The following is a 17,817-nucleotide window of genomic DNA, read 5'->3' on the forward strand; positions in this document are numbered from 1 at the left end:
TTCTATAAGCCAATAAAATACAAATTAGTTAATCTGGGGTTTTAAGTGATTGTTGTACTTCAGTGCTATCACTGAATTACCTCAAGGCTCAATCAAGGAGAAAGCACGTGCCTATACATAATGATGTTGCTTGACTTGTTGTGGTTTTGGATGGTTTGGAAACAGGACAAACTGTCGGAGCAAATTATATGTTTGCCCTTGCTTTTAGCGCAGTATTGAACGGCTTGAAATTCAGCGGTTGCTTCAGCGGTGAAAATCGAGCAGAATGAAAATAGAAGGCCGTGCGTGATACCTTCCTGATTTTCCTTTACCACTACATAAGAAATGTGCGATCCTTTCGACTCGTCAGCAAAAACCAATTGCCAGCCGTTAAGGGTTTACATACGTCGAGCACCGCCAAAAATGCGCTAAAAGAAAACTGTTTTTAGAAAGGATAACAATAGAAATAAATTTTGAAAAATTTTATACATTGTGTATTTATATTTGAGTTTATAAAAAAATTTATTTTAATTTTTCTTTACAAAAATTAGTATATAAAAAATCACTTGACCCAAAGTACAATGAAAAAAAAATTGCTCCACGGTCTGCATAATTTCGCCTTGAAATGTTGATGGATCTGTAAAAAGAAAAAATTCTTGTAAAATAAAGTTGTAGTTATAGTCTGTCGAGCCGGATTTTTGAATTTCGAAAAATTTTGCAATTTACGGCATTTTCAAAAAAAGTATGCGTTTTACGTCATAAATGTCACACTTTAATTATGTTTATAAATTTTTTAAATAAAAATATATAAAATCCGGATCGGCAGACTATAGAGAAAACATTTTCGAATATTAAAAAAAAACCGCATCAAAAAATGTTAAAAGCTGTAAGAGTTATCATGCAGACTGTACCGGAAAAAGTAGTTCCGAGAAAAACGAGTTTAAACTTTCAAGTGCAAACGAAGGACAGCTACCTGTGCGCATCAAACCCTCGTCGGGCAGTTACATTTTCTACCATAACTTTGCATCTATGGGGAATTTTTACAATCGACATTCACAGAAATACGCCTAAAAACTATAAAGAATAATAATCTGTAATCGATTTTTTGAGAATTCTGGTCATATGTTACTGCTTAAATTGATAGGGCCCGATTTCTTCGGAAGCTTGGTCTTGTAAACGGTGTTTGGTGTGTTATCTTTCCGTAAATAAGCTAGGCCATCATTTTATTTTTTATTTATACATATACAAGTGGTGTAGGCACGTCAATGAACTACTTCTGAACTTCAAGCAAGGCCGGAAACTGAGTGTACTACGTAACAGATGATTTCTGCCAGACAGTAGATTCATATTCGAGGCAGTATGACCGCTTCATGTGCCTTATAATATTATATCTGATCTCCAGATCTGATCTAATGATATTTGCAATGCTGGTCTACATTTTGAAATGAGTTATTCCTATTCAATGAATCACTAGTGCTTATCAGCACCAAGTGACCGACTAGGAATTAGACAAAAGTATTCGAAAAAGTCAACTTAAGCTTCATTTTAATGAACAAAGTCATAATACAAATCAATACCAGCATTCCTTCCGTCCACGCAAATGCCATTTAACATACAAATATATTCGGTATTGAATTAACTGAAATTGTATCGTAAAATAAAATCGTAAAATGCAATTTTTTATGTTACAAATTTCAACACAACAACATGACAAAAATTTGTTTACTTGCATGCACGTAAATAAATAACAAACGATAAGCATACCCGTACTCGCAGTCAGAGCAGCGTCACCACGACGATGGTCCGATGGACCCACCACAACGCCGTGCATCGATCGGGGACACGCCGTCGTCCGACTCCTAACTGTTGACTGTAGACTGTTGATTTTGCCGATTTTGCCTGCATCAAGTTCGCAAATTTATGATAACCATTTATCAATGCTGCGGCGAATTTCGTTTAGCATTCGGCACTTAGCTCCAACGTCGTCGATGCCGTTGCTGTCGTGTGTGTGTGTGTGGAGTAGAATATAAGCATACATATTTACATATGTATGTATATGTGTATTTGTATACATGCATATGTGTGCGCTTCCCTTAATCGGAAGCATTGTGGGTGGTCGCGAACCGTGAGTCGCGAACAAGCAAGTAAGCGAACCGCCAACCAGTTGGCGACTTCCAACAGACGACCTACAGCGATGCCGCGCACCATTCCTTACGTCCGTCCGTTCGTTCGCCCATCTACACGTCAAAGAGCTGATATTGAATTGTGAATGACGACATTAACGTCTTCTGTATAGCAGCAGCGCGGTGTTCTTATTTTTGTTGTTGTTGTTATTATTGTTATACTGTTGATGCCGGTACTGATGTTAGTGGTGGCGGCACAGTGCGGACAACTGATCGTTTCAGCTAGGCGCAGTTTCGCGGCTCCCTTGAATTAAGTGATCTGACAGACTTCTCATGTATGATTATATTATACTTACATGCATACATAGGTATATATGTGTGGGTATTTATGTGACGCACCCTACTTAAAGGCAACGAAGCCGTTGTGATTATACAATAAATTGTTTTGTAGAAAGGTTTAGAGGGCAGGGCTCGCGTATGTGGCATCAATAGTACAATATAAAAACTATGTCTGTGCCGCAGGCAGGACAGGGAGAAGCAACAAATAATAGTATGAAGGGGGAAACAACAAAAAATGGCAAGAGCAGTAAATTGACGATGGGATTTCTATTTCCACGGAAAAAGGGTACGAGAGCATTGTAGTTTTGGGGACTACAACAAAAAAGCAAACGAAAGGATTAAAATAAGGTTTCTACAACCCTTATCTACATACCTATACCTTTCTCAAATGGATGTGCTGAAAAAAAAAAATAGTTGAAAGGAAACTGGAAAAAATGTATTTTCAAAATTTTAAATTTATTTATTATCACTTATTTTTATTTATTTAATTTCATTTAGTAAAAATAATAGTTAACAAGGAAACTCAAACAACAAGAACTTTAAATTTATTTATTACCACTTATTTTTATTTATTTAATTTAATTTAATAAAAACAATAGTTAACAAGGAAACTAGAAAAAAATATTTTCAAAATTTAAATTTATATAATATATTATCACTTATTTTTATTTATTTAATTTCATTTAGTAAAAATAATAGTTAACAAGGAAACTCAAACAACAAGAACTTTAAATTTATTTATTAGCACTTATTTTTATTTATTTAATTTAATTTAATAAAAACAATAGTTAACAAGGAAACTGGAAAAAAATATTTTCATAATTTTAAATTTATTTATTATCATTATTATCACTTATTTTTATTTATTTAATTTAATTAAATTTTTTCCTTTTATTTTGCCATCAACCGCCGACACCGTCATCTGGGCTGATTGCAGTTGCAGCCGTTTCAGTTTACTGCCCCTCTATGTACAATCCGCTATTGCCATCACCACCGCTGCTGTTGTTAATATTATCGAAAATCTGGAATTAAGTCTGGCCAAATTAGTCCAACTGGTAATGGTTGTTCTGAAAATGCTTTGCTCTATGTATTCAATATTTTCAATCGACGAGCTAGAGAGTCAAGGGTGAACGGTGAAGATCTCTGGAAACAGAGAAGATTTTTGTTTAATTTAATTTTATTTAACAAGAGTAAAAATAAGTAAAAGTATAAGTATAAATAACTATTACGCATAAGTACTAAGCGCTGGCTGCCAGGGCCTTCGGCTAAGAAAAAAATTAGTTCGCAAAATGAGCATTTTAAGCCAAACTGTCAACAGGCACGCTGCAGAAAAATTGATTTACGGTTTTACTACTGTTGACGTCTCTAACGTAAGCATATCATTCAAGTTATCTGGAAGTTCAATATTTCAATATTTTCCATTTTTGTTGGGTTAATCAGAAAGTCTGAGCACCAAAACTGCTGCTGCAGAAAAATTAAGAGAAATCCCTTTGAAATACAATTCAATTGGGGAAAACAAATGAAATACTTCGTAGCCGATAAACATGCAAATAAATAAATTTTGTCGAATTAAAAATATCATTTGATGAGTATATAGCCCCGTCTCTAGAGATTGATTAGACTTAGGCAACTAAATGTAGAAATTCTAAGAAACCCAAGGATTCCATATAGAGGTTGGTATTTTCCACTTTTTTTTTGCATGTGAACTAATGTTTATGTTTGAAATACGTTGTCTTACCAGAATTGGCCGAACTGCAAACCATGATAAGTGCAACCCTAAGGTTTTGAACAAAACTGACCCAAGACTGAAAAAATTCAAATTTAATCATTTTATTGCATTTTCTTTTCATTTTATTTTCAATTTTATTTTTACTTTGCAAAATACTCGTTTTTCTGTTCGCTTACACTATTTTTAGAAAACAAATTTTAATACATATTTTTTCAGACTATTATTTTATTAATTAATTTTTTCCACACTTAATTATATTATTATTAATACTGTATTATTAATAATAGTAACATGCATTCAAATATTATGTTTATCTTTTTAGTCATTTAGACTTTTAAACAATTATTGTATTTCATTTTTTATTTAAATTTTTTTGAACATATTTGTATCAGCAATTTATTTCAAAACTGTTCCATTGTACTCCTAATTGAATTGTTAAGCGCGTCTTAATAACTTTATTTTCTTTTCAATTCGTCGCATAGGCACACATATGTACCAAAAGGTGAATTCAAAAAACAAAAGAGCATACGCTCGCCTCTCAGCTAAACACCTGGAAAGCCGGGTCCATATCCAACGCTCACAACAAATAAAACGCAAACGGCTAATTTGAGCAATACTGCTTTTAAGAGTAAGTCGAATAAGCGTGTGCAAAATCAGGAAAACAAATCACTTTAGAAGAAAAGTTGATTAAAACCTAAAAGTCACTTCCGAAAAATTACAATATTATTTCCTTAATGACTTCGTATTAATATTGTTCACAAACTAATCGTTTGTTTTATATCCAACAACTGCATTGTACATGCGGACAACATTCAAGAGAAACGTTGCATATGAAGAGAGCGCAACGTTTGTATTTGCTTCCCAGAATTTTGTGTACGCGTGCATACAAATCGATCTGGCGACAAACACATACACCACCAAACAAGCAAAGAAGCAAAGCGCCAACAGCAACTAAAGAGCGGTAAGATGACTCTACAAATGCCCACCGACAAGTTGTGCGTGCTGCCGGCGCACATCTGCTCTTTTTGCTGCACAATGTGAGAGCAGAAATCAAAATGGCCGCAGTTGACGGGAAACATATACATAAGCAGGTCGTCTCCGAGGGCTGAGATATAGAGAGAGTAGTGCGAAATGAGTGTACGACTGAGGAACTAATGAAGTTATTTCTGCTGTCACCGCAGTCAACGGAAGGCATTGCTGAACGACGACAATTGACAGCAGCCGCAGCAGCAATAACACCATCCCACAACTACTACCAAAGCCAGCAACTCTACCTACAATTGACAGCAGAAGCAGAAGCAGAATTTCTGAATTTCTGGCATTAGAGTACAGAGCACTCAGTAAATCCGCTCAGATTTCATTCGATCGTCGTAGTAAAAAGATCTAAATTATTAAATTGTGCGTCGTGTAGTGCAAAGTGAATTTTGGGATTTTAATATTTTCTGCCAAGTAAGAGTTTTTGGTGACCTGTATGTAATGTGCAGCTAATTTATTTTAACGTAAATATGCGCGCATAGGAAAGCAATAGTGTTCGACTACACTATATAATACAGAGTTTATAAAAAATAGTTCCTTGAAATCCATGCGGAGGATCAGCACTAACCACATCGAGCCAAGAACAACATTCAATGGAATTTTCGTGTGCAACAACGACGCTGTTTGTTTGACGTGAGCGAAGTGTATGTGAAAGAAAAAACAAGTGGGAGAAACGAAATTAAATGCGGGTAAAATAAAACGTAACACAAAAATAAGAGAAGAGCGACTGAAGCCAAGTGAATATGTAAATAAATGAATGACAACGAAAAAACACTATGGAGATGGCCACACAAATCGACGACTTGTAGACGGGCCAGATTTTGTTTGCCTAACTAACGTATGCACATACATGTATGTATGTAGAAGAAAAAAATTAATGAATGAAAACAATCGCAAGCGTGCGGATAAATTTGTCAATAAGTAGTGTGGCAAAAAAATGCAAAACGCGCGTAAAGCCAGCAAAATAGCAACAACAACCAAAAGCGCTACTGAACAACATTAGCAAAGCAAAATAACAAAATAATAACAAACGTATTTGAATAGTTGCAAAATTGATTATATTGTTCAGTGAATTGTGAAAATAGATATATGTATGTATGTAAATGAAAAAATGAAAAACTGCAATTTAAAACACAAGTAAAATACATTTAAAACATAAAGAAGGAGAAAAAATGTGTGTTGCATCTTAAAATTGAACGGCGCATTTTGTACGATTGACTTTTTTTTATACGCTTCCCCTTTACATTGTGTGGCAACAGTATAAGGGCACATCTGTAGCAAATTTTAGTGTGTTCACATACCACATACACAGAGCAGTACAAAAACAAGCCAAAAGCAAAAATGGTTGTGCCCACCATGGATGGACTGCCACGAGTACCGGACACACATGGCGATATCGTCGATGAGAAATTATTTTCAGATTTATATGTACGAACCAGTTGGGTGGATGCGCACGTAGCACTCGATCAAATCGATAAGGTAGGTAAATTATGTATTTCCTTTTCCTATTTGTAAGTATTTTTGGCTAAACTTTCATTATCGTTCTTTGACGCCCACATTTATTTTGCACGGTATTACAAACGTTTATAAGAACATTTGTGATAATAGAATTTTAATAAAATTCGTAGTATTATTGAGTAAAAATTGCTTTAAATCAAAATCTTGAATTAATAAGGAGTGTTTATAAGTGAATATTGTTGCTTTTCTGTGTTTGTATTTAAGCAAAATAAGCGTCTGTAATAAGGCATTTTTTCAAACTTATGCAAAAATTAAGCATTTTTAACGTTAAATATTGCTATTAATTCTTAATGGTAATTTATAAAAACTACTATAAATCAAAAGGCTGATATAGTGACTACATTTGTGTGTTATAATTTTTAAATTCGATGCACGCACTTAGACATTATAAGAACATTTATCGTGGTAGCAATGGAAAGCCAGCCGTATTTCTTACCATGCTGTAAGCTGAGTGCACTAGGAAAGTTCGAAAACTGTTAATAAAAGTGTAAGGCATGGTTACATTAACAGACTGAGATCGAGCTTGAGGTCCTGTGCGAAGCATGCGTCTTGCTGTCATACCGAAGTGGAGAACTGGGACAGCAAAAATGTTAGCGGAATGTAGTGAAAGCTCCTAATGTTTTTTGTTACAACGCAATCTTAACGAAATATTAATAAACTTTCTTGGGATAACCAGTGTATACATACGTCCCAGATAGGAATGGGCAATGCAACCTGGGTTATGTTCTCGCTGCAATGATGCGCATTAACTCGGTTTTGTGGGTTATAGAAATTCTTTGAAATTTTCACTATAGTTTTTGACTTCTAATAATCGTCGGAATTTCTTCGTGAAACTTGCGCTCGGCAAAGCGACATCCAAGCTTTTATTTATAACTCGATTTTGAGTTAAGTTTTTGATCCATACGCGTGCAGAATCCTGGGTGTTGTTTTGAAACCATTATTCGAGGTTTACGTACGTTTGCTTAGCGAGTTAAAAAAAGTGAATTATCTTCGAGCATAAAAGTTCGCAAAACACATTCGCTTTGGACACATTTCGAAAGTAGTACTAAAATATTTCTGTTTTCTTTTTTCATTTATTAAAAAAACCTAAATTTAAACAAGCACTATGTTTTAAAGGTTATTGTTGTTATAGCAGCATAAACACTCCCCATGCAATTACGAAAAATGTTGCTGAAGTAGCAACCCTTGGACGAATATAAATAAGGGGCGTTTCGGTTACGTAGAACCGACTGTCGTGGGAACGTAACGGTCTTAGCAGGCTCTTCAGATACCGTGCGCAGCTTTAGTTTAGGTACTTCTTGTGCTACCGATTGCAAGTCTGCTTTTATTATGTAGAAGGGGCTAAAACAAATGCACGTTTGTTGTTTAAGGTCCGTCGTCAGCTGCAACAAACAAAATATACAAGAAAAAAATTGTATAAATGCAACACCAACTATTCGATTGCGCATAAATAAAAGGTGCCTTCCTGCCTTCGCTTTCAACATATTTTATTTTATTAGTATCTTTTTTATTTTTTGTATTTTACTGGAAAAGATCAAACAGAGCTGAAGGGATGTGTCGCTTGTTGCTACATAAAAAGTTCACAGCACAGCACGCGGTACGCATACAGTGATTAAAGAAAGTATTGGGAATGTGAATTTCGACAAAGAAAATAGATTCATTTCTTTAATGGTAACGTCTTAATATTGAAATCGTAACTGTAGTCTTAAAAAACAAAAATAAAATTTGAACTTTCTGCCAATGAAGCACAAATTTTCCTTGGTTTATTGCAATATCTAGGTTACGAAATGTACAGCGCATTTCTTTACTAACGATCTTCAAATAATGCACTTTGCAGCGGCTTCTAATCTGAGCGGCCGGTAAAACGGCTATTGAGCGTGGTTAAATTCTTTCTCTTACCTGCCACTAAGCAGTGCTCTGATGATCCACAGCCTGAAACTGAACGTTTTGGGATTTTTCTTACTTTGCGATCTGACTTGTAAGAGGATTTGGCATGTCTGCCTGGATAGATCGAGGGTGGGTTGGGGTTGCTTAATTCTGGAAGTGTTTCCTATCGCTTGTTCTCGTTGTTGTGGTAAAAGCAAAAACATTTCCCATAGATGTTAGGGTAGTGCTACAGGAGTGATAATCCTCGAGTCGTAGCGGTAGCGTAGAACCGACTGTAGCAGGCACGTTTCTTACAGCTTACGGCGGCCGCCTTTTAGAGCATGCTAAATCACGACAACATCAGAACTATTTTGAATATCGTCTGTATTGCGCTTTCGGTACGCTTAATTTGACTTCCGGGCCCTTGGGAAAACGCTAGAATGAGGTCACTGCTATCCAATCGGGAGGAAAGTCAAGTGTGCATTCGATTCACGCCACAATAGGTTTGATAACCAAGAGCATTTTAAGAAATCGCACGCCCGGTAGCAAAATTACGACGCTCACATGGCTCAAATATTTATAAAATCTTAACAGAATTATTTAGACCTAACATGGCATGGAAATCCAACGTAGAATCTCTCTTGCCAACAAGTGCTACTTTGGACTAAGTAGGCAACTGAGCAGTAAAGTCCTCTCTCGACGAACAAAACTAACACTCTACAAGACTCTCATCATGCCCGTCCTAACGTATGGTGCAGAAGCTTGGACGATGACAACATCCGATGAAGCGACGCTTGGAGTATTCGAGAGAAAGATTCTGCGTAAGATTTTTGGACCTTTGCACGTTGGCAACAGCGAATATCGCAGACGATGGAACGATGAGCTGTATGAGCTTTACGACGACATAGACATAGCGCAGCGAATAAAGATCCAGCGGCTACGTTGGCTGGGTCATGTCGTCCGAATGGATACAAACGCTCCGGCTTTGAAAGTATTCGATGCGGTACCAGCTGGTGGTAGCAGAGGAAGAGGGCGGCCTCCTCTGCGTTGGAAAGATCAGGTGGAGAAGGACTTGGCTTCACTTGGTGTGTCCAACTGGCGCCGGTTAGCACGAGAAAGAAACGACTGGCGCGCTTTGTTAAACTCGGCCAAAATCGCGTAAGCGGTTATAGCGCCAATTAAGAAGAAGAAGAAGAAGAACATGGCCAGGCCGCCTAGCGCTCTTACTGAGCATTGGTCTATTGAGACCCGTAAAAAACCCAGCTGTAGATTGCTACAGAAGCTGCACCGATGAAACTGAACAGGAGATGGCTGATATCTCTTTGTTACTATTTTAATCCTACCAAAATAAAGGTAAAACTTTACAAGCATACATTTTTCTATGCGCCCTATGGTGAGCAATATAGTATTTTGTCAAACGTTGAAATCAGAATACTTTTGTGCGGCACTTTACACAAGCCTACACTCATATGCACTTACATACACACATTTATATGCATTTATTCACTTACTTTGGTAGACGATGTCGCTTTTTTAGACTTTTAAATTTTTTCAACTTTTTTTATACTTTTCTGTTTACATTTGCTTTTCGTCATTTATGCTGCTGGCTTTTGCTTTCGTAGGCAGTCAGTCAGTCAGCCCGTCACTCAGCCAGTCAGACAATCAGTACTAGCAAACAAACAAATCTGTAGCTGTCTGCAGTCATACCATATCTCCATATGTATGACTCTGAGTACTACTAACTGTGTGGCGGCCCCGTGCGCCTTGCAGCACAACATGGGTGGTCAGTGTCGCCAGTCTCGACTGCAGCCGCTGACTGACTGCCTGGCGAATCGCCTCAGTGCTATGTATTGGCCGTCGACCGCTTGTCGACTGAATTGACTGGTTGCGGGATGGTAGTCGGTGTTGTTGCGGTTTTTGCCGCTTCCACAAATATCCTATGTTTGTATATATGTATGTTTTATGTCGCTCAACCAGAGATCGTGTGCTATACAAATAAATATGTTCATACAGATGTTTGCATGTATAACAAGCCATTGCTTGAATGTAATTTAGGCAGCACGAACGAATTAAAAAAACCTCTACGTCGCCAAATGCACTTAAATTTTTGTCTGCCACTCCAACTGATCGTCGTCGTGGTCGTTGTTGTTGTTGTAGCAGTAACTTTGTCGTTGTCGTCTGCCTTGATCAACAACAACGTTTGGCTGTCAGAGTATGTTTGGTCCATGCGTTCGACGGCTTATGCTGCTGCCAGCTTTTTGGGAGGGAAATTAAACGCATACATGAACGCAAATACATATGACAAAATATATGTATGTATGTGTTCGTATGCAAGCGTGTTGAAGGCCCATTGAAGCCAAACTGAATGGAGCAGAGCGAGTGAGTGACAGCAGTGGACTGACTGCAATCATTGACTACCCCTGTGATCTCGACTATTTCAACAAAACAGCCTCCAAAAACTTACAATAACAAATCAGCAAAAGAAAACAATAATAAAGAAACTAACACGGGCGTTAAAGGCTTCGACTGTGCTGATAGAAGGTATCAATTCATTAAATTCAAACACAAATATTTCACATTTAACTGTTATCTTGCTTGTAATAGCTAAAAAGGGTTTTCAAAATTATATATTGGGAGTATGAGGCTTTTAATCACGTACTTCTTTTTATTAAAATTATCCTTACCGTTTGGCATTGGATCTATATTCATGCTACTAGGTTGATCAATAAGTTTTGCGGTTCGATAAGAAAACCCCAATTTTTATTCAGTATAGTCTCCCTGAACATCAAAACATTCGTTCCAACGAGATTCCAAAAGTATAAATTCCATCCCTAAAGTGAGAATTTGAAAGGACTGCGAAATAAGCTTCCGCAGCTGTTATGGCCTTAGCATTTTATGAAAAACGTTTTCCACGCATACATTTATTTAGGCCTGAAAATTTATTAAAGTCGCTAGGTGCCAAATCTGGTGAATACGGTGGATGCTGCAACAATTCGAACTTCAATTCATGGATTTTTGCCATTGTCAAAATACTCTTGGGGCACGGCGCATTGTCCTGGTGAAAAAGATTTTTTTTCTTTTACAAACTGGGTATTTTTTCACGAATATTTTCCTTCAACTGGTCTAAAAGCTTCCATTGTTTTACCAGTTTGCAAGTAATCCACAAACAAAATTCCTTTCGCATCCCAAAAAAAATGATGGTAACATCTTCTTGGCCTATTTCTGGACACAAACTCGTTTTGGAGCCGATTTTGATTTAGAATCATGGGGATAGACCCAAGGCTGATACATAGTAATGAATCAACGCACAAAATCTACTTTATCCTTTCGAAAACTCCCTAAATGTTGCTGAGAAAGTCGCATTCGGATGTGTATTTGTTCCATTGCTACAAGTTTGAATTTCAGCTGTTTTACCTCAAAAAATTTAAAATTTAGCTCAAAAATTAATTTATGTGAAAAATTCGTTTGGCAGCTGTATGCTCTAGTAAACTGATCCCAATGCTATATACAGTTGTTATTATTAATACAATAACAAAATCATGCACATAATTTCATATATATAGCTTTTTAGAAATTAAGTAGTTATTAATCGGTTGAAAAGGGTAGTGATATCTTCTATACAGCATTTCTCTTTCGTATTCAGCACCTCTCGACTCTGTTAACAAATTAGCACAGCCAAGGGCTGTTAATACACGACTGTTAATCAACAGCAAGATCCAAAAATGCATGAAGAATGTTCTTTTGTTGTAAGTCCCGATTTACACGAGGAGACATCTGGAAGGGAGACACTGGAAATTCTCTTTTGATGTTTCATTCGCGTACACACGGGCAAAAATGTTTCCGCGACATTTTGACATTTAATACTTTAGCATCGTCTGGTTCGGATGTATTCTAGCACGCGCTTACATGTAAAGCAGAGAGCGTTCGACAACAGTTTCTTAAATATATGAATGAAAAATGCAAACTGGTTAAATAATAAATAATTTGTTGTTTTTTTTATTGAAATATATTTATAAATTCTTATACTTGAATAAAAAAAATTAAATTAAAAATACTTCATATGTAAATAATTAACTTAAAATTAACTTGAGTATCTAGAAATGCAGGGAAAAATTAGAAATCAACATAAACATGTCCCATAACTATTTTAAATACCTACTTTACTAGCAAAAATAATCGTGCATTTCCCAAGCAGCGTTCGGATGTTTGTCATCGTTGTTATCTTCCGTTTGATTGAAAACGAACACATAACTTAGAACTTTCTTCCACAAAAGAAGAAAACGAATGAAGCAACTGTAAAAAATTGCTTTAAGACAAGAAATACGAATAAGAAGAGCAAAGCGTGTCGCCGAGTACGGGAGACAAAATCCCTTCTCTCTTCCCCGACCGTCCTTCGCCCTTGAACAAAATGTTTCCCTTCCAGATGTCTCCTCGGGTAAATCGGGTCTAACAACAACGACTATATCGGTTCAGTTCACCTTCCCGCGCCAGTATAATGCATAAAGCGAAGTAGGACTAATAAATAAAAATACATACAGCGTTTGGCATGAAACCTCCTCTTTCATGTCCACTATCTCTCGACTCTGTTAATAAATTAGCATAGCCATGGGTTGTTAATACACGACTATTATTCAACAGCAAGATCCAAAACTGTAAAATGTAAAAAAGGCTAAACACTGAATATATTATATGTAGGATTTGTGACAAAAATAAAATTCATTTAATGAAGGGTATATATAAGAACAACAATAAACGCAATAACTTTTAGCAATCGTTCCGCATCCGAGAAAGGCACACAACAATGCATAATGTGTAGCAATATCCAGAAAATATAGAGCTTATATGTGCATATGTATGTATAATATATGAAGTTACCTCTGTGTGATAAATGACGAACTAACTAAGCTGTCTATAGGATGGATACGTTGCCTACCGCCCGCTAAACTAACTCAATTTTACAAGAGCAAGAGTAAAGATTTGTGCTGACATTGTATTCACATATACATACATACATACTCGTATGTATGAATGAATTGTACTTTTTAGCCATCACTTACTTTTTACCACATGCATACCCCGTCCCATTGTCTGTTTTGCCAATGCTGATATGCATACTTACCTAATATATATACGTACATTCATATGTAAATATGTTGTAAATAAATAAATGCTTCATGTCTTGTGTGTGGCAACAAGTTGGTTGAAAATCTTTCGCTGGTAAATTGAAATTTCAAATAAGATACATACATACACACTGCATATGTACTATATATAATATATTGCTCAAGACGCGATTGTGACGGCCGGAAATAAGCTAGCATTTAAAGGTTTATTTACAATACATACACATATATGTGTTCATAGGTACTCGTAAATGTAAGCAGCAGCATGTTCAGATAGCAACATTTCTGATATTTTTGTAGTATACAACTGCAATTAGCGCAAAAAATGTTTCGTTATAAATTATTGCTTTCGCTATTAAAAAATCATTAATTTTCTTCATGTCTTAGCTTTCTTTTCCTTTATTATTTTCTGTTATTGGAAGTAGCAATGTCTTTTCACCAAATCTGAGCTATTATATTACGTTGGGACGGTTGTGGTACAATTCACCGTTCCGTTATTAGGTTCTCAGGAAATTTGACAGAGTCAGTTATTGAGCTGCCATAATTTAAAAGTTTTATTTAAATTTGTATTTGTTTACACGTTTACATTAACCCCACCTAATACGCATTTTAAAATCTTCCTCCCCAGTCAGTTTACTCTCATATCATTTCTCTCAAAACTGTGGTAATATATGTCTACTTCTAGCTCTTTCTAACTGCTTTCGGTTCTACTTCATCGGAACCGATTTTATATCCCGCCAAAGACTGCCATCCCAGAAGTACTCCCAATACATGTATGGAGAATCTTTATGCTGTTATAGCAATAACAACAACCTAACATAATGTAACCCCGCTCTACAAAAATAACCGTTATAAATTTCGTCGTATTCATCACAAGTCTCCAAAGCTCATTGAGTAATATTATTTATTTATTTAGTAAGCAAATTTTGCTATATCGCAATCCAAAAGTAGTAATACGATTATATTTTGATTTTTAATTATAATTTTCTTTAATAAATTCGATTACTTTTTTTTTTAAATGTTTGTACACACATATTGATTTCTGATTTTTTTTCTTACGCTTAAAAATTAAGTCAAATTATTCCTTTATGAGGTAAACTAGAGTAGATATTGTGTAGTGGCTGCGCTGGCTCGACCATCTCATGCTTCAGAACCGAAAGTATTCGATGCGGCAGAAGAAGTGGAAGGCGCCATCTGCATAGAAAGACAGAGTGATCTAATAATGCATAAAAACAACTGAACTCAAAATTGTTTTAATTTATTTTAAACATAATAAGATCAGTTGTGAATTAGAAATTCAGAGGAACTTACAAAGAATATATGTCTGTGTGTAAGTACGAGTATATCACAAAAGCCTTCGGAGAAATCTAGTTTTCTATTTCAAATTCTAAGTGAAAACAATTTGCAGTCGATAATTTATGGTCACCCATAAATCGTTAGATCTCTCAAATGAATGCAACAACACTCGCAGTCATGTAGCCATTAAGCAAAGAAACCGCCAAATTGTGACACAAGCATACCCGCAACTCACATCGTAGGGATTTAAGCAAGCGCTAGTTTGTGTAGCCCTTATAATGGGGCTCTTGCTTGACTCATCAACTTCAGTTAGACCAACAAGGATTTAAATCGGATTTGCAACAACTCCACAACTATAAAAGTATGTATGTATGTACATATGTATATGATCATGACTGCCTGCCTAGCTAGCTTATGTGTGCCACCTTGTCCAAGTACTAATCCCGACATTTTTATCGCCGCACGATTGAGCCATCAAATGCGCGCGCCAGGCGGCCACAACAACGACCTTTGCGGTGTTGCGGGCCAACTGAAGCGGCCAGCAAGTTAACTGCTTGTTGTGCTGGTAAAATGGAGAAGTCAGTAACAAGTATATTTGTAGAAGACAATCGCATTTACAATAACAAAGCAAGTAAAATGCTGGAACACCTTCTACTCGCATTTCCGGTTTTGTGTGGTTGTAAATATTTTTCGTTTTTTGGGGAAAATTGGACAAAGTCGTTCAGAATGTTTTTTTTTTCTCTCTTCTGTTTGTTCTTGTTTCTGTGTTATCGTCGTCAGTCAAATCACGAGACAAGTCAAATTTCAGTCAAAATACATGCAACAACAAAGGCAGAACGACAAGAGCAATTTTAATAACAATGGTAGAAGGCGAAAGACCGAATTTCCAGTTTCCGAAAACTTCGAAAACAGCACCGCCACTACTACCTTGAGCAACAAGAGAGGGGGCCGATCGTCAACTTGCACAGAACACAATAAAAAAAAAACAAAGAACGAAGAAAACAACTAACGAACAACCGAAGGAATTATGAAGATATTAAGTTGGCCACACACATACCATCGCCAACCGACAACTCGCCGCCTGAAAAGGCATTACGAAATGCCAACAGCGCAACAACAACAATAATACTGCACACAAATTACGGCAAGCCTAAAGTGAAAGATGGAAATATAGACATTTGGATGGACAGACTGTGTTGGTTGGTTTGCTGTGCCTGTGCGGCCCTGCCGGTAAAGGCGAACACACAGCTTGTGCCACACAAAAACAAAAATGCTAGCACAGTTACGGACAGCAAAAGCGAAAAAAATGACCGAACCAACGAGTGAAAGATCAAGCGAGCACTAATGTTTATGTAGATGTAGATGTGAGCATGTAGCCGGGAAGGTAATGGGTAAACGAGTGAGCCAACGAGCGATTGTGTGGAACAAACGAACAGTCCGGGTCGCGGTAAGGAACGCGCGTCAAAATGGCATTAAAAACAAAAACAAGACAAAACGTTATCTTGACAGCATTGCGACACGTTTATACCTTATACGTATGGGGCACAATAGATCTTCTGGTCGAAGTGGACATTTCCCGTTACATGTATATCTGCGAATTTGGAAATCTTAGCGAATCCTTGATAGGTGTGTGGGTCTTGATGTTTTCCCAATCTCAATCAGATGGAGCTGCAGCCTTAAAACGACAATTTCTATTTTATTAATGGCCTTTTCATGACAGAAATACACTCGAGATTCAAGAGATGGGCGCTATTAGCAGAAAATTTCATTTTGGCAGTTTGTGACGGTCGTGAAGAACAAACTTACAGGTTAATTGCTTTATTATATATTCCCCAACTTCTGTAATCTAAATAAATAAAGGTCAAAATATCCGAATAACCGAAAATTTAAATTTCCTTAAATAGATACCTCAGCCAGTTTTAAATTCGCTATTAAGAAATTTTGAAGTTATGATTACAATTTCTTTACAGTGTTCCGAAAAATTCAGGGCATTTTTATGAATGGTATAAGGTTATAATGAAATGTTTCGCCGAAATGCCGGAAAAAGATATTCAAAGCAATAATCACGGATTCTCAAAAAACCTGCCGGTTCGACGCCTAGGCGTGCTGACGAGTCAACTCAACATGCACGCGGTATAAGAAAGTACGAGCATTTACGTTCGGTCGTGTGTGTGGCTATAGGTAGGTATGATGCCACACTCTGCGTGCCACCAAATGTTAAACGGCATTGTGTGCTTCTTCATTTACCTGTTGGATGAACGCAACCAACTGCATGTGCCGCAACACTATCTACCTACACCACTAAAAAAAAATAAAACAATAAGAAAAGTCACAGCAACAACAACAACAACAACGAAACTAGCAACAGCACAAATGCTGCGTGCGGGGCACCAATGTCGATTGGATCGACATCAGCGCCGGCAACGGCACCAACGATACCAAAGGCGAGCTTCATAGCTTCATATAAACGCAACAATAACAACAACTACTACTGCCATATGCAAGAAAGCAACAGTAGAACAACAATAACAACAAGAAATCGTTGGGGGCAATAAAGACGTGAACAACCGCACAGCGCAATAATAAAGACATTAAACTGTTAAAAAGCAACAGGAGAGATGATGTTGGCGGCGACCGCCAAGTGGCAAATGGATACTACTCGCCGCAATCCGGCAACTCGGTGAAGGTAGCAAAGGGAGTCATCTATTGTGACGTTGCCATACAACTAAAATAAAATAAAAAAACACGAGTAAATAAGTTTCCAAAGTAAACTTGGTTATTAAGTAAATGTTGTTTTTGTTGGTGTTGC

General features: G+C 36.8%; 1 protein-coding gene and 1 long non-coding RNA gene across 3 annotated transcripts in view; one reads left to right on the forward strand and one right to left on the reverse strand.

Annotated features, from left to right (window-relative positions):
* Positions 1-476: 476 nt before the first annotated feature.
* Positions 477-2,361, reverse strand: LOC128866897 (uncharacterized). 2 transcript variants are annotated; one of them, XR_008454963.1, is made up of 5 exons: positions 1,744-2,361; positions 1,557-1,618; positions 1,109-1,477; positions 891-1,053; positions 477-616 (listed from the first exon to the last, which is right to left on the reverse strand). It is a non-coding gene; the product is annotated as an uncharacterized LOC128866897 (long non-coding RNA). The 2 variants fall into 2 exon arrangements; XR_008454962.1 differs by having other exon boundaries at positions 1,109-1,618.
* A 2,246-nt stretch (positions 2,362-4,607) lies between these two features.
* Positions 4,608-17,817, forward strand: part of LOC128865780 (protein patched) — a 30,498-nt gene continuing 17,288 nt past the window's right edge. Inside the window, exon 1 of the mRNA XM_054106125.1 lies at positions 4,608-6,684. Within this exon, the coding sequence (XP_053962100.1) occupies positions 6,547-6,684 (138 nt within the window). The 5' untranslated portion in view covers positions 4,608-6,546. The remainder of the gene's footprint in view (positions 6,685-17,817) is intronic.

This window comes from Anastrepha ludens, chromosome 6 (genome assembly GCF_028408465.1).
Source record: "Anastrepha ludens isolate Willacy chromosome 6, idAnaLude1.1, whole genome shotgun sequence".
In the NCBI taxonomy this organism is placed as follows: domain Eukaryota; kingdom Metazoa; phylum Arthropoda; class Insecta; order Diptera; family Tephritidae; genus Anastrepha; species Anastrepha ludens.